Below are 25,816 nucleotides of genomic sequence, written 5' to 3' on the forward strand. Positions count from 1 at the left end.
TGTTCAGTCCTCTAATCACTGAGAAAACCAGTGAGGGCATCCAATTCGTTAGGACCCCTTCCACCAGGGCCTTTCTGGGCTACCTCCTATACTCCCTCCTCAGACTCCCAAGGCCCCTCCTCAGCCTCAGTCTACCCTGGGTGCCTGAAGGAGGGCCCACGGTGTTGGCTTGACTGCAGGACCAGGTTGGACCAAGAGTGGAATTCCCGTGGCTCCAAGAACCTCGGCCTTTGCTGCCTCGGCCTTTCTTTGTGCTGTCTCCTCCTAGACTTGAATAGCACAGAGGCCGGGTGGCTCTGCCTAGCTCTGCAGGAGGAGGACAGGGGTCCAAGCCTGGATTTCCTCCAGTCACCAGCCCCAAGGCCTCTGTTCCCTGAATGCTACAAAGAGGCAAGCACACAGAAGTTTAGATGTAATTCTTTTCCACTTTTGGCAAAGAAATTGAGGAGACAGAGATAAGCAAAAAGTACTGTAATCTCCCCCAAACCACACTTTGTTTTTATTTATTTATTTATTTATTTATTCATCCATTTTTTGTTCAGGTAGAGTGGGAGGGAGAGAGAGGAAGAGAGAGAGAGAGAAAAAAACATCGACATGACAGGGACACATTGAGTGGCTGCCATCCGCACGACCAACCAGGGCCGGGGACAAACCGCAACCGAGGTATGTGACCCTATCAGGAATCGAACCCGGGTCTCTCTGGACCACAGGCCGACGCTCTAACTGCTAAGCCAAACCGGCCAGGGCCCACACATTGTTTTTATTTTATTTATTTATTTATTTTTTTTATCCTCACCCGAGGATATTTTTCCATTTTTTGTACAGATAGAGTGGGAGGGAGAAAGAGGAAGGGAGAGAGAGAAACATCGACGTGAAGGGACACATCGAGTGGCTGCCACCCGCACGACCAACCAGGGCTGGGGACAAACTGCAACCTAAGTACATGCCCTTAGCGGGAACCGAACCCGGGTCTCTCCGGACCGCAGGCCGACGCTCTAACCGCTGAGCCAAACTGGCCAGGGCCTACACATTGTTTTTAAACAAACAGGTCCTGCCAGATCTTCTTTCCCAACTAAATGCCCCGAGGCTACCCCTGCCGCCACTGGGCCCACTGGCCTTGGCGCTGCATGGTGCCGTAGGATGCTGTTCTCCGGCTTCAGGCTTATGCAGACTAGCCCAGGCAGGGGAGGTCATGGCACTAGTGCCAGAGCACAATCTTCCTGGCCTGGTCCACGCTCACCACGTGGCTCCCAGAGTGGCACCAGGCCGCGGCATTGACAGCAGCGCTGCGGAGAGAGAGGGCCAGGCTTTAAGGGGTGTCAGGAGCTGGACCTGCAGCCTGGTGCTGCCCCTCATTCTTGGACCTGGGCAGTTTGGAGTGCTCTCTGCGCCCACTTCCTCACCTATAAAATGGGCTTACAGGGCTATGGAAAGGACAGACCCAAGTGCACGTGGAAAGGCATCTGGTGAACTGGGAAAGGCTCTGGGAGGTGAAGATATGGAAACGGGCTGGGCACTCCAGGGCCCAAGCATGTCAGAACCTGGAATTGGCTCAGTAAGACGGGCCGGAGGAGTGGTGGGCAGGTGGGTGATGGCCATGCTCACCAGTGGGGTCCCCGTAGGCTACTCTCCAATTTCCCAGTGTCTACATCCCAGATATACAGGGCTCCGTCCCAGGAACCTGCCAGTGCGTAGCTTCTGTCTGGGCTGCAGTGGCCACAGCGGAGCAAAAGAGAGAGAGAGGAGAGCAGAAGTGAGGACACATGCTGACACAGTCAGATGGAGCACGGATGGGCACAGGCTCTCATGTACACACCTGAACACGGCTTTGGTCCCGTCAGAACCGCACTTGAAGCCATCAGCGCTGAGGACAGACACAGTCAGGTCAGAATGGAGGTGGCTGCCAGTCCCTGCCCTCAGCCAGGAACTTCAAAAGATTCCTCAGTCTGTCAAGGGGTCAGCACCTCAGCAGGCCCTGGTCCAGAAGGGCCTCCAGGGAGGGTCCCCTGCTGACAGGCCCTGGAAAGCCTTTTGCAGGGGTTAAGAGGCCCAGCTGTCCCCACCAAAGCCACAGGTTCAGAGGCCATGAGGCAGGTACCTGAACACCTGGCGGATATTGCTGACACGCAGGTCGATGACCTTGAGTGTGTTGTCACGGGAACAGCTGAGCAGATGCAGCTGATCATGGCTGAGATTCAGGGAGGTGACCCGGCCTTGCACAGGGATGACCTGTGTGCAGCGGGGCCCCCTGTGGAGCAAGGACAGAGACGGGGATGAGGAGCAGCCCACCCGACAGGGCCACTCCTGGCCCACTGGGACCCCTGGCTCAGAGCACTGGGGCCAAGCTGACAGTGACGAATCTCCCACTGCATCCAGCCCTGGAACTCTTGGGTCACTGAAACAGTGCCAGAGGGACAGCAAAGGAAGTCTGTCTTTACATGTGTGAAAGAGCAAGGGCGTCAGCCTGCCACCTCTGCAGACCAGGAAGGGAGCCCGAGGCAGGCCTGGCACTGGCTCCACACTGGTTTTCACTTACCATTCAAGCCCAAAGTGGGGCTTGTAGGTTTAAAAAACAACTAAAACTTGCCCTGGTCTGTTTGGCTCAGCAGTTAGAGCATCAGCCAACAGACCAATGAGTCACGGGTTCGATTTTGGTCAAGAGTACATGCCTTGGTTGCAGTTCAGCCCCGGCCCTGGTTGGGGTTGTGCGAGAGGCAGCCAGTCAATGTGTCCCTCTCACATCGATGTTTCTCTCTCCCTCCCTCCCTCTCACTCTATCTGAAGATAAATAGGAAAAAAAAAATATCCTTGGGTGAGGATTAAAATAAATAAATAAAATAAAAAAACAACTAAGACTTTTGTTGCTTCTGATAAAAATGTGGTAACTAAATGGGAAAAGGAGCTTGTAGGTCTTGGTTGCCCAGGCCCTGGCAGAGCCCAGCAGTTGGAAGGAGAACCACTGAGACAACACAGGTCCACCAGCTAAGCCTTCAGAGGGCCAAGCCCAGCACAGCCTTACTTCCCTGAGGTACCTCCATGGCTCCATGGCCAAAGGAAAGAGAACACGGGAGCCCTGTCCCTATGCCTCCACCGTGCAGAGCCCACGCCTGTCACCTGCTGTCCCAGAACCGGATCTTCTGGTCATTGTGGCCACTAATGATGATATGGTCCCCACACACTACGTCATTACAGTAGGAAAAGACATTGATAGTCCTCGAGCCTAGGGAACAAGGAGCAGAGCCCCAGACTCAGAGAAGGGTTGTCAGGAGCCAGCCCACTAGACATATAAGAAGCTGAGGCCCAGAAGTCCCAGAGGGGCAGTATCCTCCCAAAACTAGAACCCAGGTCCCCTGCTTCCCAGCCCAAAACCTGAGGTCAACAAGAAATTGACAGAAAGCACCAATGGGAGATAGAGAAGGAAGGGCCTTGGGAAGTTTCACCCCAAATGCCTGTGAATCTTAGAATCACTCCCAGAGAGCCCCTCATGGCCCAGCCTGGAGGGTGGGGAGGGTACGGGCAGGGGGTGGGGGCTGGGACTCACAGTAGGCACGGCCGAGGTCCCACTCCTTCACTGTCCGGTCTCGGCTCCCAGTCACCGCCTGGTGCCTTGTTAGCTTGAATTTGGCAGCCGTCACCTTGTCCGTGTGACCAGACAGTGTCTCCTGTCCCACCCATCCCGTATATGTTTCAAGGGCATGGCCATAACACACCCCTCTAGGCCCAAGGCATGACCCCTGACCCCTGGCTGCCGCCCCAGGCAGACCTCACCTTGGACTGTGCCTCTCCCACCTTCCAGAGCTGAGCAGCCTGATTGTAAGTAGCTGCCAGTACCTGGGAGCCCTAGAGAGACGAGAGAAGGAGAGGGCCTGGACCTGGGCCCGGCTCGAGGCAACATCCTTCAGACCAGAGGGTTGGGGCGGGGCTGCCTCGAAGCTTCACACAGCCCAGGTCACCCAGGCAGGCAGAGGAGCCTCTGGGCCCAGGGAGGAGGGTATGAGTGTCCAGTTCTAGGACACCCATGTGTTTTCTCTGGTCCCAGAGTCCCCACCTGCCTGGGGTGGAGACTGGGGGAGGGGTGCATCTCATGCCACCAGGGCAAAGTCCCCTCACCGAGGGGTCGAAGTCCACACTGGTGATGCTGCCGCCAGCTCCTTCAAGGGTTTGGTTGGCTTCCAGGCGACCTGGGGGGTACCGGAGGAACAGGTGGATTGAGGTCACTAACTTATGAAAATGAGGAGCTGGGAAAATCAGTCTTTCCCAATTTAGAGGACAGAATTGCTAGGGTCTCTTCTGGAGGCCTGGACTGCACCTTCCCAAACTGCCAGCAGGGGACCCCAGAGGATAGCTGGTCATTCCACAGCGCTAAAGAAGACCAGAGAAAAGGGACTGTCCCTAGGTCACACAGCAAACCAGGGCCAGGCCAGCTGGAGATTTGACTCCTGTAGGAAGCCTCCAGGAGCCAGCTCTGACTTCCCAACACACACTCCTCTACAGAGCCCAAGGTAGCCAACTAGTGTTGGTCTCTTAACCGAGTTCTGAGAGTTCAAGTGATAACAGGACAAGTGGCTTAGTGAACCCCTTCCTCTCCTAACAGGGACCATCTGAGTTCAGCCCTCCTCATCCTGCACGACTGGACCCCAGGAGCTGGAAGGCTCTGCCCTTCTTCAGAAAAGTGAGTCCAACACTCTTGCCAAGGGATGATGGCTACTGCCCACAAGAATGTTCCACGTGAGGAAACATAAAGAGGTCCAAGACCTTTGCCCACCACAGAACAAGCTGAGGGTGCAGAGAAAGCATTGGGTTGGCCTGCAGGGAAAGGCCCCTCACCTCCCACGACATTCCAGAGGTGGATGAGGCGATCAGCCCCTCCAGTGGCCAGGAGGCTGCTATTGGGACCAAAACAAACTGCATTGACCTCAGAAAGGTGGGCATCCTGTGGGGAAAAGGGGAGATTGGTGTCCCTGATCTTTTCCATACAGGCCTCTTTGTGCACACTCCCAGGTTCTCTCTCATGCACCCATACACACAATAGGGTCTCATCATCTCTGCCTAGACCCCTTACAATCTCTGCAGCAGTCTCCCCTGACAATACCCCATACTCCCGACTGGCCTCCTGTTCCCCCAGACTCCTGTCTCTCCCTCTCCAGTCCATGACCTCATTATAAAAGGCTGAGGGGCTCCCACCACAAGCTGTGGCAGAAAAACCCCTGCTCCTGCTTCCCTGGCCTCCCTGGACCACTCCTGGGGCCCACACTCCCCATATCAGCACCCCATGCACATGGCCCAGACACTCACCAGCACGTCCTGAACCAAGGTAGGAAGTCGGGCAGACACACACACAGGGATGCTCTGATATCGCTGCTCGGGGACTCCCCCAATTGAGTGTCCTCTCCTCTTCTTGAAACTGGGGGTGGGGGAGAGTCAGGAGGGCATTCAGCAAGTCCTTCTGACAGGAGAGCCTCAAGCTCCTCTGAGGCAGGGACAACAGGAAGCAGACATAGAAGGTGACAGAACATGGCCAGGAGGTGCAGGGAGCACGGTCCCCATCCTGGCCTCTGACCCCAGGGGTCAGTGTGGAGATGGCAGGGGCACAGAGAAAGGCACAAAGACAGGGCAGAACTGGTGGATTAAGAGAAAGTTCGAGGCTGGAACACCAGCCCTGACCTTGCCACTGCTTGGCTCTGTGACCCTGAATGAGTCCCTGACATTTTGAACCTGTTTCCCAACTGAGTGGTAGCTCCTGTCCAGCCTCAGGCTGGAGCTCTTGGTCCCCTGTGAGGAAACTGGATGAGGGACAGAGCCTCGAGGATAGCCGAGCCTCTGGGGCTCAGCAGAGACTGCTGGGCAGCACACAGATGGACAGACTGGGGCACATACACAGACCAAGTGTGGGCTCTAGAAGCTGAATACAGGGCTCCGAGGTGCCCTATCTCTTCACATACTTGCCAGTGTACACACACACTTACTTCAAAAGCCCCTTCACCATAACCACACAGCGGGACAGCGTCAGGGAGGTGGCGGAGGCGGACCTGGGGCAGAATCAAGAGAGGTGCTAAGGGACTGGCTGGTGGGTGTGCATAGTTATCATTCAACCCTACTCTGCCAGGGACCCTGGGACTCATCGCCTTCAGAGCTCTGGAAAAGAACTTGGCTCCTCCAAAAGCAGTCTCATGAAGATGGTGGCAGACAAGGAATTGGCAATAAAGTCTCCCAAAGTTTTCACCATGATGGTAAGAACTGCCTCACTACCCAAGTGCCCTCCAACCAAAGTTCCTAGGAGGCTGAGCTGGGGCCTATGGAGGGGTGGTGGTGAAGGTGTCCCCAGGCTGAGAGAGCATTAGGCTAGGGAACAGAGGGATATGAAAACCTAGACCTGCTGAGACCTCAACATGCCCAGGAGAAGGTGTGTCCTGGATGACTTGGTCCACCAGGGCTACCAAGGGCTTTGGGGACCAGCATCTCATGCCTCTCTCCAAGTTTCCTTCACTGCCCTCAGGCCTGGACACCAGTGACCTGCAAGGAAGAGCTGGAGGAGAGCCTTCAGCCTGGGGAATGGGGCAGGGAAGGGCAACCTCAATGCTAGGCAAATCAAGACAGGTGGGGAGACTGAAAGGAGGGGCCCAAGGACTGAGGCCCCAATCAAGTCCCACTGTGTGAGCACACACCTATTTATACATGGTCAGATTTTCACACAAATTCAAGTATGCTCACCCGGGCTTGCACACTCATGTGCTCTCATATCCCTGTGTATGCACACATATGCCTGTGACAGGTGAGCTCTGGGCCTTGCCCACAGTTCCCTCCTGGTGATACCTTTCACCAGCCTGACACCCCACCCCCAGAGATCTGGTCCTGGGAAGGAAAGAAAGGAGTGAGGACAGGGTTTGGGATCTCTGAGGTGGCATTGGAGAGCAAACCTGTCCTAGGAGGTCTGAGCTGTATCCCAGTATCTCTCCACTACCCGTCCCAACCCAAGAGCAGGCTCAAAGCCCTATTGGAAGACTGGTGTGGGGCTCAGCTCAGAGCTCTAAGACAGTCCTCACCTGAAGGGCCTCTTCCACTTCTCACCAGCCTCACTTTCTAGGAATTCTGGCTCAGCAGGCAGGGTCAGAGTCATCTCAGCCTTCTCCCTGATCTCATCGCCCAGGATGTCTGTGCTCCTGGGAGAGCGAATGGAACTCAGAAAGGCCAAGGGACCAGGCCAGTCCCTCCCCACCCCAGGGCCCCACATGGTGAAGATGTGCAGACCCCCTGATGAGGGATCTGTGTGGGTGCACCTGTGACAGACCGCGTGCTGGCTCCTATGACCACGCGTGTCTACATATGTCCTGTGACCTCGGCCTACGTGCCCCCTCCCCACCGTGGCTGTGCACAGCAGCATGGGTAACCGCAGGCAGGTGTGGGGCAAGGCAGAACTGTTGGCGGTGGCCCAAGAGCAGGGCACTCCAGAGCACACAAAGCAAAGTCAGCGTGGGAGGCTCCCAGTACATCACATCACTCTTACTCGCTGATGCTCACTGTCCTCTTGGCAGCCTTCTCCAGCTCCTGGGACATCAGCACCTGCTTGGCCCTGGGAATATAAAACTTCCTGGGATCCACACCCAGGATGCTGCCACCTTCCCGCCAGGGCGAGAGTGGGTCCTCTCTCCAGGGTTAGGGACATGGGGTTACTGTCCCGGGAGGAATGGATGGGACGCTCCCCAACAGGGGCTGTGGTTGCTCGCCTCCCCGAGGTGCGGGACCCAGCGCTCTCACCTCTCGCGGCGCTCATTGCGCAGGTTGCGCTCGGCGGCCGCGCGCGCCTTGCGCTGCACGAGCCGCTCCAGCAGGTCGCGCGCCTCCTCCTCGAGCCTGCGCAGTGCGGCCTCCTGAAGCCGGGATTGCAAGCGCAGCGCCTCGTAGGCCGCCCGCTGCGCCACGTTTCGCGCGCGCCGCGCATCCACTTGCTGGACTTGCTGCGCTCGTGTCTCCTGCAGCTGCACTACCCGAGCCTCCAGAGCCACCAGCCTGGAGCAGGGGACGAGCCAACGTCACTGCCCAGTGGGAACGGGTCTCACAGCTGGGACTGACTTGCCCGTGGCCACGCACCAGCCAAGCGGCTTAAGGCAAGTCTCCCACCTAGCCGTACCCCCTCATATCCAGCGGTTCCGGGCGTTTGGGGACGAGGGGAAAGCTGTCGGGCTCAGATGGAGACACGCAGGATCAGGTCACCCTGTTCCCCCTCCCGGGCAGAGATGGCTGGGAGCCTCCCAGACGTGGGCGCGGTCCTTCTGGCACCTTACCTGCTCTGCCGCTCCTCCAGTTCGGACTCCAGGGCATCCAGGGCTGCGCTCTTTTCCACTACCTGGTAGGCCATCTGGTGTGGTAAGGGCCGGACAGGTGGGCCTCTTGGAGAGCTTCAACCAGGGTCTGCTACTCCACCCACCCACCCCCTTACTGAGGCGCAGGTAGACTTAAGAGTCTGGCACAGAACGCACTGCTGTTTCGTGGAACAAATGGAAGGGCCTTAGGCTCTGGACTCTAACACCTGAGTTTCACTCCTGACATGGCCACTCATTTTCCCTGTGACCCTAGGGTAGTCATTTAACCTCTCAACCATCTGTTTCCTCACCTGTAAAATGGGAATGATAGTGCTTACCTAATAGGGTAACACAGGAATTATTATGAGAAATAGTTTTTCAAATAATGACCAATTTTTCATTTTTCAATATAACACTTATGTGTTTCATGCCTTGTTCTGAGCATTCTACACATATTAACTTAATCCGCATAACATCACCGTGAGGTATGTAATGCCATTCTCTCCATTTTACAGAGAAAGACATTGACACAAAGAGGTTAAATGTCTTGCCCAAAGTCACACAGCTAAGTGGCAGAACTGAAATTGGAACCCAGGGCTGGTCTACAGGAGGGGAGGGGTTCGAGGGATGTGGGTTCTGTTCCCCTGGCCTACCGGAGAACAGATCATAGAGAGTGAGAAGGAGCCCTGAACAGAGGCACACAGGCTAAGAACAGGAATGGGCTGTTAGAGCACCAGGCCTAGACTGAATACTGGAGGTGCCCCACAGCCCAAGAGTGGGAGTGAGGGTCATCTCATCTATACCCCTGCCTCACTGAATAGTCCTTCAATCTAGAGCCAAGAGCTGGGTAAGCCACAGAGATAAAGTTCAACTTTCACCTTTTGGAGCTGAGGGATCAGTGGGAGAGACAGACCCCAAGCAAAGCAGTTCCCTCACCAGTGTGGCAAGAGGAACCTGATGAAATACCAAGGATGGGGGCTCTATTGCTAACCTTTTCCTGTGTTCTTTCTCACATGGGTGGGCCTGGTGAAGGACAGATTGAGGAGCAAGGTTGGTACTCTCCACCTGACATGACTCCCTATGTGAGTGGGCCTGGGGAAGGGCCCTAAACACACAAGGCAGAGAGGCCCTACCTTCATAGCTGGCTTAGTTTATAACATTTACAATTTCTTTCACCACTAAGCAATCTGACTACCACTTTCGCTTTCTCACCTGTCATTTACTTTCATTGATGTTTCAGTATTCAGTATTTTTTTTACTTGATGCTTTTCAAAATTCAAATAGTAGAGATGGAAAACACATTAGTGGTTAATAGGAGTTAGGAATGGTTGAGGGAAAGGGGTAAGTTGTGACTAAAATAGGGTAGAGAGAGATCTCTGGTGATGAAATAGTGTTGTATCTCAATGTTCACACAAAAGTACACATGTGACAAAATCACAAAGAACTATGGATAGTTCATACCACTATCAATTCCCTGATTGTGTGTGCTATAGTTACGTACGATGTAAGCAATGGGGGAAACTGAGTAAAGGGTACACAGGACCTCTCCATACTGTCTTTGCAGCTTCCTGGGAATCTATTATTTCAAAATAAAAAGTTAAAAGAGTAATACATGTTTGTTGTGACATGTGTAATAGTACTAACAATGAAAGAAAAAGCCCCTCCCCATCCCCTGGCATACCCAATGGGAGCTAACTGGTGTGTGTCTGAGGGAGTGCTGAGGGCCAGGGGTGTGGAGAAGTATCCCATACAAAGGGAACCATGAGCTCAGACACAAGAGAGTGGCCAGACATATATATATACCAAACTGATAACAGGAAGAGGTGGTAAAAGAGGCATTTACTTTTTTTACTCCATGGGCTTCTGTTCTCTTGAAATGTTCACAACAAGCATGTATTGTGTATTGCTTGTCTTTTATTAATGGAAGTCATTCTTATTATTAAAATATATCACCCTAGTGCTATATGAAGAATGGATGGGGGTGCCAAGGGAGGAGTCATCCAGGATGGAATGAGGGTAATCTGGACCAGGTCAGATATGGTACAGGAAACAGAAGTTGATGGATTTTGAGGCAGGATTTATGATCTAGTGACTAGCTCAGAACAGAGGGCTGAGAGGGGTCAGGGATGCCACCAGGTTTCCAGCCCAGTGACTGACTACCAGTGGAGGGGTGCATGATCTACCTCATTCATCACTTAGTCTACAAATATTCATTAACATGGACTGTGGAGAGAGGCCCCAGGGACACAGTGGTGGCAAACCAAAACATTCCGGTCCTTGGGGTGCTGACAGCCCAGAAGGGGACTCAGATGTTTCAGAACCACTTCTCAAGTGTCAAGTTGTAACTACAACAAGACTCTGAGGGAGAGGCTCTCACTGGGTTCATAGCCCCATTCCCACACTAGTTAGGCAAGTGACTTGGCGTGCCATACATAACTGGATATGAGTTTACTGGCCTATCTGTCTCCTCCAGTGGACTTGAAGCTCCATAAGGCCAGGTCTTAATTATGCTGCATTCCCTGTGCCTTGCATATAGCAACCGTCGTTAAATATGTGTTGAAAGAATGGACAGCACAGAAGGTGGATTCGTGTGGGATGGCATTCAAGTCCTGGCTCCACCTCTCTAAGCCCCAGTTTCCTCTGCAGCCATAAAGGTATGGAGGATTAGCTGAAATGATGCTTAGCCCTGCAGGGAGTGCCTGGAGGGAGTCACCTCAGTGTGGTGTTGGCCATATTACAGGGGTGATGGTGAGTCTGACTTTAGATGTGAAGTCCAAAAAGCAGCTGAACAAGAGTGTCTGGCAGATGGGTCTGGGAGTCAGCAAACAGAAAATTTCTGAGGTTGTGGGAATGAGTGGAGGAGGGAAAGGAGCCAGAGAAGGAAGTATAGAGGCAACAGGAAAAGAAATGAAAGGAACCACCCAGCCGGTGTGGCTTGGTGGTTGAGCGAAGACCCATGCACCAAGAGGTCACTGGTTCGATTCCCGGTTGGGGCACATGCCCAGGTTGTGGGCCCGATCTCCAGTGGGGGGGCGTGCAGGAGGTGGCCAATAGATGTTCTCATCAATGTTTCTATCTCTCTCTCCCTCTCCCTTCCTCTCTCTTTCAAATCAATAAAGAAAAAAAAAATTTAAAAATGAAATGAAAGGAACACCAGGAGAGTGTAGTGAAACAAGCCAAGAGACACCATGGGGGGGGTTAGCAGCAGTGTCAGGTGGAGGTGATGCACCCTGTCATGGAGATGGACCACCTTACTCATTTAGTCTGTAAATGTGTATTGAACATCAACTGGTGGTAGGCTCTGGGGTTGGCAGGGCAAGTGGTGAGCAGAGCAGGCTAGACCATTAGGAAGGGGGAACAGGCTGCCTGGCCCTGTATACCTCACATTCCTCCCTGAGCTCTCACCTCACTTCTTCCAGCTGCTGTTGGAGCCCACTTCATCTGGGCTGCCAGAGCCAAGCTAGAGAGCACTCTGACCATCTGGCCTTAAGGCACTGGAATTGGGGAACGTCTCCCTTGGACTACATGCCCAAAGTCCTGGATTCTGGCGCCACCCCATTCTCTCTCAGACCCTTGCCCAGCCTACCTCACCACAGACCAGCCGGAGCCCTGCCTTCTCCTCTTGCCATTTCATCCTCAGAGTGGCTGGTGATGGGACTTGGTCTGAGTTAGACCTCGACTCCTCCCTGCCAACCAATCAAGAGAATGTTGTTCACTGTCCCTCCATTTACCCAGGCGATGTGTATGAAAAGCCTGAAACCAGAACCATGCACTTTCTCCTGAGGAAGGAGTAAACCAAAAAGCCAGTAGAGCAAAGAGCACATCTCCAGAAATTGAAGCTGTCCATGACTCCTCAGCTCTGGGAGTCCCCCACAGCTTGGTTTCCATGGCCAGGACCCTCTTTTAGAAGCACCTCCCACCTGGCCAGTGTGGCTCAGTGGTTGAGCATTGACTCATGCACCAAGAGGTCGCCGGTTCATTCCCAGTCAGGGCACATGTCCAGGTTGTGGGCCAAACCCCCAGTGGGGGGCATGCAGGAGGCGGCCAATCGATGTTCTCTCTCATCGATGTTTCTCTCTCTCCCTCTACCTTCCTCTCTCTCTAAAAATAAAGAAAAAATTTAAAAAAAAAAATTGAAGCACCTCCCAACTCTGAGCCCCAACCCATGCCTGATTCTCATAGTAAAGATGAGAATCTTTACTCTCTCTTTAGAATAGATAGCAAGACCCTTTCTGTAGGGAGACAGACAGAAAGGGAAAAGATGAGTGTGGGAGTGGGAGGGGAAGGAGATGGGACAATGGCAGAGATGGAATGAGATGGGTAGGAGAGAAGGACATTCTAAGCAGCTGACCTTGGGGAAGGCAGAAGAGCTAGCATCCCTCTCTGCGGGGTAACAGCCAGGGGCCAATGATGTGCCAGGGAGAATATGAACCCAGCATGAGCAGTGGGGGCAGGGCCTAGGCACAGGCAGCCTATTGTGACCACAAACACACACACACTCACCAAGGGCCCTGGTGGGTAGTAGGAGTGACATCATTTGGCTCTGGCTGCAGCTTGTCTGAGAACTGAGCCAGCAGCTCAGCCTTCTCTAGGAGACGGTTATCTAGGGATGCAAGAGGGTGAGCTTGGGGCAAAGACAGACACTTAACAGCAGACTCAAGGCATAAAGGTTACCTCTTTGGCGGAGGAGGCTGCAGAAGCCCAGGGGTGCAGAATAGGAGAGCTACTGGTAGATTGGGTTCTACCCCTTGCAGCTCTACCTGGACCTTCAGCCTTGGAACAGCCTCCTCACAGCACTAGCCCCCAGACCCTCCCTGGAGAAGACCTGCTCTCCCAGGGACAATGAAGGATGACTACCACTGGGGAAGGAGATAACTGGGCATGCCCACCAAGGGTCTTGAGAAAGGAAGGGGTCAGGGATTGATTCCCCCAGCCCCAGGGCAGATCATGGCCCCAAAGAGTGATGAAACAAACTGAGCTCCACCGGCCTCTAGGGACTTACTTCCCCTCCAGGGGCTCTAACTTTCTGGACTAAAAAACAATCCTGGCCCTGGCTGGTTTGGCTCAGCGGCTAGAGCATCAGCCTGCAGTCCAGAGAGACCCGGGTTCGGTTCCTGCTAAGGGCACATACCTGGGTTGCAGTTTGTCCCCAGCCCTGGTTGGGTCGCGTGGGAGGCAGCCACTTGATGAGTCCCTTTCACATCGATGTTTCTCTCTCTCTCTCTCTTCCTCTCTCTCCCTCCCACTCTATCTGAACAAAAAATGGAAAAATGTCCTTGGGTGAGGATAAAAAAAAAAAAAACAATCCTGACTTCCATGGTGAAAGGTTCCTCTCTCCCCTTTCCCCCATCCCAGCCAAAACAGACAGCCCTTGAGCAATTATTGAGCAGACCTCCTCAAGTTTGGTAGTTTCTGCAACAGACCCTGAAACACACCCCCTCCACACCCTCCATGGTCACTTCCTCTTTTTTCACCAATTTCAGGGTAAGGTGGGGGTGATAAGCCTAGGCCTAGCTCCTCAGCAACTTTCCCTCACCCAGTCCCCTCACCTCCACTAAGGTAGCAGGCCAAGTTCTCACACAAAACCGCAGCCCAGCCCCAGGGTACTACATTGGCCCCCCCAGCAAGTCTAAAGATGCCGTTTTGCCCAGTTTATGCATAAGAAATCTGATGCTTAGGAATATGACCTGCCCAAGACTACAGAGAAGACTGTGTCTGATTTCAGTCCTCTAGAGTCTCTCCAGTCCCACACATTTGCAGCTGGCAGGGAGGGAATGTTGGTGGGGAACAGTTGGTTAAGCTTCAGCCAAGATTAGGCCCAGTGATGGAGATGGAGGGATTGTGAGGAGACTTTCAACTCAAGACATAACAATCTCAGGAGACCAGAAGCTCAACACACATATGCATACCTATTTATCCAGCTTGACCTACATACCCCCTCCTAATCAGCCACCCAGAAACTGTGAGAATCTGGCTTCCAGGGCTCAGCTAGCTCCCTCCTGCAGCCTGGGGCTGGCTCCCTGTTTCTCCCTCAGGCCAGGGTTGCCTGTCACAGAGGCACTCCAAAAACCTGAGCCAGGATCATCTATCAGTGGCAGAGCCTGAAACTCTGAGTTTCCTTCCTAGGAATTCAGTTTCATTCCTTCCCTATGGGAACCAAATGCACCGAACAGGCTCTACCTTGGGGACCGCCTGGCAGGGGAAGCACAAGAGACCCTACAAAACGAACACTGACTGATGAACAGGTGCCTAAGAAGCACAGCTCCTGGGAGGCAGAGCCAGGCACCAGGAGGAGCTCTGTCCAGGAAGGTGCTTTAAGCAGAGCCCGGACTGCAAAGAGCTGGGATGTGGCTAGTTGGAGATAGGGGTGCCGCAGGCCCAAGACTTTGGAGGTGAGAAGGCGTTGGTGCGCTTGCGTCACTGCCGGAGAAACCACACTCCCGGACCCCTGTCCCCTCCAAAGCCATCTCCTAACCCCCCCGAGGCGCACTCACAGGCCGGCACCAGCTCCAGGAACAGTGCCTTTTGAGTGCGGTCCCGCTGCCGCAGCTGCCGCACGATGTGGCGTTTCCAGCGGGCGGCGGGGGCTTCCGTGCCATTGGGCCCCGCCATGGCCGCTCTTTCCCTCCTGGCCCGCTGGCTAGTGGGTCCTTAGAAGACTGGGGGGCGGGGCGGGGCGGGGCCTCCAGGGGACTCCGTGACGTCAGGGGGAGGACCGCAGCGGGGAATCCCCGGGTTGTACCAAGAGCGTACTTGGGAGGAGAAAGAAACTCAACCGTGGCAGGAAGTCGCCCCAGAGTCTACACCACGGGGACCCCCCAAAAAATTCTCACCTAAGTTGAAGCTCCTATTGCTGCCAGGGGTAATAAGAGGAACTCGAGGTCGGAGCCTCCGGGGCGGCTTCCCCCGTGCCTGTTGGCGCGCTCCGCAGGCGGGGCCTCCGATGCCAGTGCTCCTTAACCCCACCGCGCCCGGACCGAATTCACAGCAGAGACGTTTGCCCACGCCCCCCTCTGGACCTGGCAGAGCTTTGTGGTCGGGACCTGGTGACCTGCTCACACCTGGCCCCTGCCGTCAAGGCACTGAGGATCTGTGAGGAGAGGCGACAGAGACACAAGGCAAAAACAATGGCAGCGAGATAAAGCACAGGGGAGGAAGGAACCGAGGGGAAGAGGCCCAGCTTACTGGAGATGATGGCATTTGAGTTGGGTTGAGAGGGATGAAATAGGAGTTGACTAAGAAGAAAGAGAAAAGGACTCCGGGCAGCAAGAACAAGTGCAAAAGTTCGATGACATAAAAACTCTCAGCGGATTCGGGCCTGAAAGGACAGGAGGCAGAACTGCCCTTGTGGGGAGTGAGGTTTAGGGGTCCAATTTGTCGCAGAAAATTTAGGTCCCTGAGAGTTAAAAGGATGCAGCTGATTTCATCCAGCAAACCTCTGGCCCAGAGTGATAAGTGGCTGAGCTGGTCAGCAGCCTACTTTCCTGATTCAGGGCTCAACTAATGGTTCACTTTATTTGGTTGGCCTCTGGAGGAGCAGCAACATCTCTTCCAGGTACACTTGACAGTAAATCCTGGGCTGCAGGGAGTTATAATAAAATTATCTCCTGCAAGACCCCTGTCCAGAGCTCTGCAGACACAGGCTGGTGTGAAGAATTAGAAGGAGGAATTCACTGGGCCCAGGCTTATCCTGGGATACACTGTGTAAGGCCCCAGCAAGCCCTGCTCTCTGTGAGTGAATGCAGACCTGTTCATCCCTAGGAAATAAGAGAAATTGGGTGATGTTGGGGAGTCAGGCCGGCCTTGGAGGTGACAGGTTTGTTGAGATGCAGGTGATCGGTCACAGGACTTGGAAAGCAGTAAATGCCAGTGATACCCCAGGAGAGTATACCCTGCTCTGCTTTGAAGCCACAATGAACTGAGCTCAGTGCCCCCATCTTTGACTCATTTCCTTTGCACATGTTTTTTTGAAACGCCTTCCCCTCTAGTTGGCCTGGCTGCTGTTCCTGGGTCACCTCCTCCTGCCCCTGCACTGAGTTAAGGCTTCTCTGTCCTCAGTGTCAGCCCAAGCTCCTGTCTATTGAAGGAGTGGGTGGTAGGTGGTAACTCACTAAATGGCATGTTCAGGAGAAAAACACTGGACCCATGAAGACCTATAGCCAACTGACAACAGTGATGAATTTCATTTAGGACTGACTCAAGGGGATACCATCAAAGGAACTGGGGCTGTGGGCCTTGAGGGTATGTTAACAGGGCTCTGCCTAGTTGTGAGGTACAAAGCTGCTATTTTTCTCAGGTGAGGAATCACATTGGGATCAAGGGTTCCTAACCCTTTTTTGACTCACAAAACATTCCTAGGAAATTTTAAATAATTTTGTCATTTTTGAATAGTATGCAATAACTATTTTGATTTAAAATATCTTCTGTAGCCCTGGCTGGTTTGGCTCAGCGGTTAGAGCATAAGCCTGCGGTCCAGAGAGACCCGGGTTGGGTTCCCGCTAAGGGCACGTACCTTGGTTGCAGTTTGTTCCTGGCCCTGGTTGGGTCATGCGGGTAGCAACCACTCAATGTGTCCCTTTCCCATCGATGTTTCTCTTCCTTTCTCTCTCTCTCTCTCTCTCTCTCTCTCTCTCTCTCTCTCTCCTTCTCTCTCTCTCCCACTCTATCTGAACAAAAAGTGGAAAAATGTCCTCGGGTGAGGATAAAAAAATATATATATCTTCTGTCTTGTCCAGCCGGTGTGGCTCAGTGGTTGAGCATCAACCCATGCACCAAGAGGTCACCGGTTCAATTCCCGGTCAGGGCACATGCCCAGGTTGTGGGCCTGATCCCCAGTGGAGGGCATGCAGGAGGTGGCCAATCGATGTCCTCTCTCATCAATGTTTCTATCTCTCACTTCCTCTCTCTCTAAAATCAATAAAGGGGAAAAAAAACCTTCCGTCTTTGGACTATGAAAGATTGTATTATAACGTTCACTTAAAGTAAAATTTTACCAAATAAATAAATACAATTTTAGATAATATTCATAATACGTGAAGACAAATTTCTATTTTTCACATTTAGCATGATATTTCATTTGTCTTTAATTATGTTAGAAAAAGATTCTATCACCAATAAATATAAAAAATGAGCCCTGGCCGGTTTTGCTCAGCGGTTAGAGCATCGGCCTGCGGTCCTGAGAGACCCGGGTTCGGTTCCTGCTAAGGGCATGTACCTCGGTTGCAGTTTGTCCCCGGCCCTGGTCGGTTGTGCGGGTGGCAGCCACTCGATGTGTTCCTTTCACATCGATGTTTCTCTCTCTCTCTCTGTTCCTCTCTCTCCCTCCCACTCTACCTGAACAAAAAATGGAAAGATGTCCTCGGGTGAGGATTAAAAAAAAAAAAAAAAGATTATATCATGATTTAGAGACCGAAGGTACTTTAGAACATAGTTTGAAACTTGCACACGGGTTAGGCATCTCTCAGCAGCCAGGGTGATTGTTTAAAACCCTAAATCAGGTTATGTTATTCTTTTTTTTAGTATGTTTTCATTGATTTTATTGTTTTTTAGAGAGAGAGATAAAAACATCGATGTGAGAGAGAAAAACTGATTGGCTGCTTCCTGCACGCCCCACACTGGGGGAATAGAGCCTGAAACCTGGGCATGTGCCCTGACTGGGAATTGAACCGGGACCTCTCAGCCCATGGCAGGATGCTCAATCCGCTGAGCCACACCGGCCAGGCTAAATCAGCCTATGTTATTCTTACTTAAAACCCTCCTAAGGCTTTCCAGCATATTCAAAGCAAACCACAACCCCTTTTTTGTGGACTTCAAGACCCTGCTTGATCTGGTTCCTGCTTATATTTCTGACCTTACCTGTTTCTACTCTGTGAATAATGCCTTGTTCGCAATACTAAAATCACTGCCAAACTCAGTCCCATTGTGGCAGCACCACCCTGATTGGCCCCTATTCCTGGTGCTTTTCCTCTAAAACTTTTAGGGGCTGGCACTACCCCCTCTTTCAGAAGACCTTTCCTGTTCACCCAGTCTGAAAAAGCCCCATCCCAGTCAGTGTCCACAACATCATCTAGTTGCTCTTCCTTTCAGAGCACTTAACACTCCTCGAAAGGACCTTGTTTCTGTGTTTGTTTAGTTGTTTATGACTCATCTCTCCTCCCAGGCTGGAAGTTTCAGGAGAGCTGGCATCAAGTCAACCTTGATCACAGCTTTTTCTTCAGTACCTATAATGGACCCTGGCACCAACTGAGTAGATGATTAGTAAATATTTATTGCTGTTGCTGTAGTATCAAAAATATACAAAACCCATTTTCAGTTTAGAGTTCAAAATTGTAGCTATTTTTGATTGAAAAATAAATTACATGCACACAGCCAAAATTCAAAAGCACAAGAGTGAGGGAGGCTCTTTGCCTCGCACCTTCATACTGGTCAGGATAGGACAAGCTGTTCTGTGGTATTTTTGTTATTGATTACTTAATGCAACTATTTTTTACTATCTCTCATGATTCTGAGTGTTGGCTGAGTTCAGCTGGGTGATTCTCACTTTGAGTCTCTTATGTGGTTGCAGTCACACCAGGACTGGAGTCATCTGAAGACTGACTCAGCTGGGCTGGTTGCTAATGACGGCTCGCTTGTTTGGCTGGCAGGCAGTTAGCAGAAGAAGAATTAGAACTGAAAACCAAATTGCCTCCATGTGGCCCCTCCAAGTGGCTTAGGTTTCTCAGAGCACGGTGACTACATTCTGAGAGGCAGTGTCCAAAACAAACATTCCATTGATCAAAACAGTCACAGTCCAGCACAGATTCAAGGACAGGAATCAGAGACCCCAGCTTTCGATGAAAGGAGTATCAAAGAATTTTTGGCCATCTTTAATCTACCACATGTGGTACCAAATAAACCTTCATATCTCAGTGGCTTAATGCATATCACAGGGTGGGGTAGACAATGTTGGTATGCTCTTCTCCTCCAGCAGTAACTCAGATCCAAGAGGCTTCCACTCAGTGTCTTTGTCATCTCAAAGTTCTTTTATCCCAACCGCTCAGGTGGGAGAGAGGTTGGGAGTTGGGGGACTGGGGAAAAGATTCACACTGACACTTAATTATCTTGGAGCTGAAGTGACACACTCCTCTGCCCACATTCCCATTGGTGAGATCACATCTCCTAGGAAGGTGGGGAAATGTAAGCTTACTATGTTCCCTGGAAGAGAAATATGGGTGTGAACATATCATTGTTGCCAACACACACTAATTTCCCAGTCTCCTTCTCTAGAATCACCACCATTAATAATTTAGCGTGTATCCTTCTATGAGTATGTATGCATATACAACCAAACATATTTTATGGAAAATAACAAGTGTTATGTGGGAGATGTGGAGAAATTAGAACCTTTGTGCATTGTTAGTGGGACTGTAACATGGTACAACTGCTGTACAGAACAGTCTGATGGTTTCTCAAAAGGCTAAATATAGGACTACCATATGACCCAGCATTTCCACTCCTAGGTGTATATCCACAAGAATTGAAAGCAGAGCCCCATCAGAGTAGCTCAGTTGGTTGACTGTCGTTCTATGCACCAAAAGGTTGTTGGTTCGATTCTGTCAGGTCACATAGTTGGGTTGTGGGGTTTGGTCCCCCAGTGGGGGCACATATGGAAAGCAACTAATAAATGTTTCTCTCTCTCTATCTCTCTCTCAGCATCTCCTCATGTGAGGATTGAAAAGAAAGAGTTGAAAACAAGGACTTGAACAGATAATTGTATACTCAAACTCATCATAACATTATTCACAATAGTCAAAAGATGGAAACAACTCAACTGTCCATCAACAGATGAATGGATAAACAATATTATTCAGCCACAAAAAATAATGAAATTTTTCCCTGGCCAGTTTGGCTCAGCAGTTGGAGCATCAGCCTGCGGACCAGAGAGTCCCGGGTTCAGTTCCTGCTAGGGACACATACCAAAAAAAAAAAAATGAAATTTTGATACATGTAACAATATGTATGAACCTTGAAAACATATGCTATGTGAAATAAGCCAGACAATAAGACAAATGTTGTATTGTTCCACTTTATGAAATATATAGAATAGGAAAATTCATAGAAACAGAAAGTAGACTGAAGGTACCAGGGGCTGGGAGGAGGAAGAAATGAGAAGTAATTGCTCAATGTTTTCAGAATTTCTGTTGGCTGATGTAAGAGTTTTGGAAATAGTGGGGATGATTACATAACATTGTGAATGTAATTAATGCCACTGAATTGTACACTTAAAAATGGTTAAAATGTCAATTTTATGTTACATATATTTTACCACCACAATAACAAAAACTCACTCAAAATAAGAAAAAGACACCATATACAAAGTAAAAAGAGAGGCAGTAGCCCTGGCCTGTTTGGCTCAGTGGTTAGTGTCGGCCCAAGGACTGAAGGGTCATGGGTTGGATTCCAGTCAAGGGCACATATCTGGGTTGCAGGTTCGAACCCTGGTCAGGGTAGTATGGGTGGCAACCAATCCATGTGTCTCTCTCACATCAATGTTTCTCTCTCTCTCTCTTCCTCCCTCCCTTCCTCCCTTGCACTCTCTCTAAAAAGCAATGGAAAAATATCCACAAGTGAGAATTTTTAAAAAAAGAGCCCAGCAGATGTGGATTGAGCATTTTCCCATGGACTGAGAAGTCCCAGTTCGATTCCTGGTCAGGGCACATGCCCAGGTTGCGGGCTTGATCCCTAGTAGGGGGCATGTGGGAGGCAGCCAATTGATGTTTCTCTCTCACATCAATGTTTCTATCTCTCTCTCCCTTCCTCTCTCTATAAAAAGAAAACAAAAAAGACATGTGTTTTTAAAAAAAGAAAGAGGCAGTAGATGAAGAGAAAATGCAACCTATACAGCAGTCACCCATCCACAGTTTTGCTTTCCATGCCTTCAGTTACCTGAAAATATTAAATGAAAAGTTCCAGAAATAAACTATTTCTAAGTTTTAAATTACACACCCTTTGAGTAGCATGAGTAAATCCCAAGCCTTCCCACTCTTTCTCCATGGATGTGAATCATTATTTGTCCAGGGTATCCATGCTATATATGCTCCCTGCCCATTAGTCAGTTAGTAGCTGTCTTGGTTATCAGATCAACTGTCAAGGTATCACAGTGCTCATGTTCAAATAACCCTTATTTTACTTCATAGTGTCCCCAAAGTACAAGAATAGTGATGGTGGCAATTTGCATATGCCAAGCAGAAGCTGTAAACTTGGTCACAGATGTGTATGTATATGGGGAAAAACATAGAATATTTGAATTTGGTACTATCTAGTTTCAGGCATTCATTGGAGGTCTTGGATTGTATCCCCTCGGATAAGGAGGGACTACTATATAGCCAATTAGTAAAATCCAGAAGATATAAAGAACTTCTACAAGTCAACTAAAGAACAGAAAGCCCCATATGAAAATGGGCAATGACTTTTATCAAAAGAAGAAAACAGCCCTGGCCGGTTTGGCTTGGCGGTTAGTGTCGGCCTGCGGTCCAGAGACCCGGGGTCAGTTCCCGCTAAGGGCATGTACTTCGGTTGCGGTTTGTCCCCAGCCCTGGTTGGGTCATGTGGGTGGCAGCCACTTGATGTGTCCCTTTCACATGGATGTTTCTCTCTCTCTCTCTCTCTCTCTCTCTCTCTCTCTCTCTCTCTCTCCCTCCCTCCCGCTCTATCTGAATAAAAAATGGAAAAATGTCCTCGAGTGAGGATAAAAAAAAAAAGGAAACAAATGGCCCACAAAAAATAAAATTATGCAGTACTAGTGAAGTGTAAGTACAAATGAGAGGTCATTTTTTTACTCATCAGATTGGAAAACATTATGAAATTAAGTAATATTTATTGTTGGTTAGGGTGTGGGGAAATGAAGTCCATCATTCCTGCTCATGGGAGTATAAATAGGTCTTACTTTTTGGAAGGGCACTTTGGCCCTCTCTCTCTCTCTCTCTCTCTCTCTCTCTCTCTCTCTCTCTCTCTCACACACACACACACACACCCTTGGAACCAGAAGTTGTACTATAGTGTGTGACAGGATCGGTGGTTACATGTATCATGGTACATCCACAAGATAGAATTTAATTAAATGCAAAGGAGCTATATCTGTGTGTCATAACAATGGAAATATATGTCTGAAACACTTTCTGATACTTCTCAAAATCCAACAAGTTTATTTTTTGTTTCTAATTTATTATCTGAAAGGTTCAGGCAAACAGTTTTCACAAATGACACCTGTGGGAGTGGGTTAGCTTTTATTCTCAGTACCTAAAAAGCCAAACGGGATATGATTATCACATTTTTTTTCTAGCCATGCTTTGCTGTCTTAGTGACATCTGGATGTGCTGTGTATCAGTTTTGATTGGGTAAATGCAAGAGTCTAGTGAGGTGACAATCATCTTGAGGCCAATTTACAGGTTTGTTTTTTTTATGCCTTCTTTAATTAGTTGTTTGTGTTTGTAACCAATGGTCCACCAAAGATTATAAATTAAATGATATAGAACTAAAAATTAGATGGTTTAAAAGTGTGAAAAGGTCAGTATTGGGACCACTGATCTTCCTTACATGTCACATGCACTTACTATTGACTGTTGCTTTAAAGGGAAAAACAACTTTGCGATGGGGTGAACTGAAACTACACCCACCCAGGGAAGAAACCTGTGATTTGGGCATCATTCAATATAGGGTAATGTGAAAAATGTTTTTTAAAAATATTTATTTAATCCTCACCCGAGGACATTTTTGCATTTTATCTTGAGATATAGAGTGGGAGGGAGAGAGGGAGGAAGAGAGAGAGAGAAACATTGATGTGAGAGAGACATATCGAGTGGTTGCCACCCTGACGACCCCAACCGGGGCCAGGGACAAACTGCAATTGAAGTATGTGCCCTTAGTGGGAACTGAACCTGGGCCTCTCTGGTCTGCGGGCTGACGCTCTAACTGCTGAGCCAAACCAGCCAGGGTGAAAAATACTTTGACATCGGCAGAAAAGGGGACGAGTGCCCCTTTTTATTTCCTAAGAAGTTAGGTCAAAGCTATGTGAATAAGAGGAATGCAAACTTCTTTGGTAGGTGAGATGTAGCAGAGTGGAGTGCAATGACGTAGCAAAAGTGTTCTTCACGAGAAAGTTAAATTCTCGAGATGTAGAAGAGTGTTTGGTTTCAGATGGGTAAGAGAAAACCGCTGCAGCCTTCTCCTTGAGGTCCCACCCTTTGGTTGAAGGGCCAAGGTTAAGCAACAGAAAAATTCAGGTTTAGTTTCTACCTGCCATTGCCCCCTACTCCTCCCAACTTCCTAAGGTTTTAGGACACTGGCCTATAGATTCATATGATGTATGTATGAATCAGTGTGATGCAGTCTGAGGACAGTGGATGAAGTGATACCTGGCCCAGGTGAGGAGTGTCCCCACCCATCTTATGATTAGAGGTGGTTAGTGCCTCATTCTTATTTGGAATGCAGCAGTGAAGAGTGGTTGCCCTACCCCTACCCCAAAAAAGTTCAGTTTTGAACACATTGTTTTTTTGTTTTTGTTTTTTAAGAACCAGGAATACTTCTTAACTTTTTTATTTATTTTTATCCTCACCCGAGGACATTTTTGCATTTATCTTCAGATAGAGCGGGAGGGAGAGAGGGAAGAAGAGTGAGAGTGAAACATCGATGTGAGAGAGAAACATTGAGTGGCTGCCCCCACATGACCCCAACAGGGGCTGGGGACAAACTGCAACCAAGGTACGTGCCCTTAGCGGGAACCGAACCTGGACTCTACGGTCCGTGGGCTGACGCTCTAACTGCTGAGCCAAACTGGCCAGGGCTGAACACACTAAGTTTAAGGAACCTGTGAATCAACCAGAAGGTGTCCCAGAGGTGGCAGAAAGTCCTGAGCTGGAAGCTGGGGAAACATCAGCATATGAAACTGAATTAGATCATCCAAAGAGAGTATGTGGAGTGAAGAGAGGGCCTGTGAATGAATCTGGAAGACACCAGTATTCTAGGGTGTCCTAACCCAATCAGCCAAAGATCACCAGGGACAAACCCACAGTCCAACAAAGTCAGGTTTATTGACCCACTGCAATGAGGAAGGCAACGCACCAGAGGAACCATGTGATGTCCTACTGAACACAAGAGAGTTGTTATAGTATTTAAGAGAAAGGTGAAGATTAGGTGACATTAATTAATTAAATTTTTATGCTCAAGATTTTATTGTCACATAGTAAAACAAAATAAGAAGCTTAGAATTGGAATATTTGGCCCTGTCTCTTCTTATCTCCTCCCAGTTCAAAATGCTTGCATCACTTAATAGCCAGTATTCTCTTAGAGCGGCAGTTGGGCTCACTGCATTCCAGCCTCAGCACAATCTTTGTAGTTTTAGCCTTTTTGTGGAAAATTGGCTTAGTCTGCTCACCACAGCCACTCTACTTCCTGTCATAACACCACTTTCCCTGCACATACAGAGAATCCTTGCCCTTCATGTACTGTGTTACTTTGTGGCATTGATGTTTGCCACACTTTTTACAGAAAGTCTAGCAGGTTTCAGGACAGTTCACCATGTTTGCAAGAGCTCTATTGGCACGGAAAATCTAGGTGACATTTAAATAAAGCAATATTTTGATGTCTCAAAGCAAACAGCTGTGTGTAAAAAGGCCAACATCAGGTCTAGACTGCTAAATGAACCAAGAGTTCTGTTTGCTTGGAAAGAATAAAGTTAAGATAAATGTGGAATATTATGTTCAGAAGTCTTATCTGAATCTCTGCTACTGGGTTGTAAACCCTGTCTGTTTAGTGACTTAAATCCTCCAGGTAGGAGTTTCACTCTTATATAATTTCAAATAGCAAAGTTTTTGATAGTCTATGATTTTAGAAAACAAAGTTACTCAGTGAGTAAGAAAGAAGTAGTCACTCAATGGAGGACATGTTATGACATTTTATAACTGCAGTATGTCTTGGAAAAAATTTACAGCTAAGGAATCTGCAAAGATTAAGAGTAGTGAATGGGGCCTGGCTGATGGTGGCTTAGTTGGTTGAACCTCATCCCGTGTACCATAAGGTCGCCAGTTCGATTCCTAGTCAGGGCACATGGCCAGGGTTCAGGTTTGATCCTTGGTTGGAGAAGGCAATCAATTAATGTTTCTCTCTCTCTCCCCCCCCCCCCTCAAATCAATGAAGGTATTTAAAAAACAAAAAGAGTAGTGAGTAGGGCCTAATATATGGTGACAGACAATGGTTTGACTTTGGGTGGTGGGCACACAGTGCAATATACAGATCTTGTATAATAGAAATGTACACTTGAAACCTATATGATTCTATTAACCAACATCACTCCAATATATTTAATTTTAAAAAATTTTAAAAGAGTAGTGAGTAGCCCAGCCAGTGTGTCTCAGTGGATTGAGTGTCTTCCCATGGACTGAGAGGTCCTGGTGTAGGGGGCGTGCAAGAGGTAGCCGATCGGTGTTTCTCTCTCACATCAATGTTTCTATTTCTCTCTTCCTTCTCTCTCTCTAAAAAAT

At 49.7% G+C, this 25,816-nt stretch overlaps 1 protein-coding gene and 1 pseudogene across 1 annotated transcript; both read right to left on the reverse strand.

The window, feature by feature from the left end:
• Positions 1-946: 946 nt before the first annotated feature.
• Positions 947-15,058, reverse strand: ATG16L2 (autophagy related 16 like 2). Its single transcript, XM_036259839.1, has 18 exons — positions 14,795-15,058; positions 12,804-12,903; positions 11,887-11,986; positions 8,283-8,356; positions 7,756-8,007; positions 7,505-7,570; positions 7,044-7,160; positions 5,967-6,029; positions 5,296-5,404; positions 4,828-4,933; positions 4,111-4,181; positions 3,769-3,840; positions 3,542-3,662; positions 3,115-3,220; positions 2,099-2,248; positions 1,817-1,864; positions 1,606-1,707; positions 947-1,286 (listed from the first exon to the last, which is right to left on the reverse strand). Exons 1-18 carry the CDS (start codon positions 14,910-14,912, stop codon positions 1,199-1,201), a joined length of 1,863 nt encoding a protein of 620 aa, XP_036115732.1. The 5' UTR covers positions 14,913-15,058; the 3' UTR covers positions 947-1,198.
• Positions 15,059-24,538: 9,480 nt separating this feature from the next.
• Positions 24,539-24,856, reverse strand: LOC118628828 (annotated as a pseudogene).
• Positions 24,857-25,816: the final 960 nt, after the last annotated feature.

This window comes from Molossus molossus, unplaced genomic scaffold, assembly GCF_014108415.1.
Source record: "Molossus molossus isolate mMolMol1 unplaced genomic scaffold, mMolMol1.p scaffold_m16_p_13, whole genome shotgun sequence".
Lineage (NCBI taxonomy): Eukaryota > Metazoa > Chordata > Mammalia > Chiroptera > Molossidae > Molossus > Molossus molossus.

What these genes read in the sequence shown, in the direction of transcription:
- ATG16L2 (XM_036259839.1), bottom strand. Translation starts at nt 14,912, where the DNA reads ATGGCGGGGCCCAATGGCACGGAAGCCCCCGCCGCCCGCTGGAAACGC. An exon ending in TCCGGCTGGTCTGTGGTGAG is followed by an intron (nt 8,357 to 11,886) that starts GTAGGCTGGGCA and finishes TTACCACACCAG; the next exon opens with ATGGCCTACCAGGTAGTGGA. An exon ending in GGACCTCGGCCGTGCCTACT is followed by an intron (nt 3,221 to 3,541) that starts GTGAGTCCCAGC and finishes CTTGTTCCCTAG; the next exon opens with GCTCGAGGACTATCAATGTC.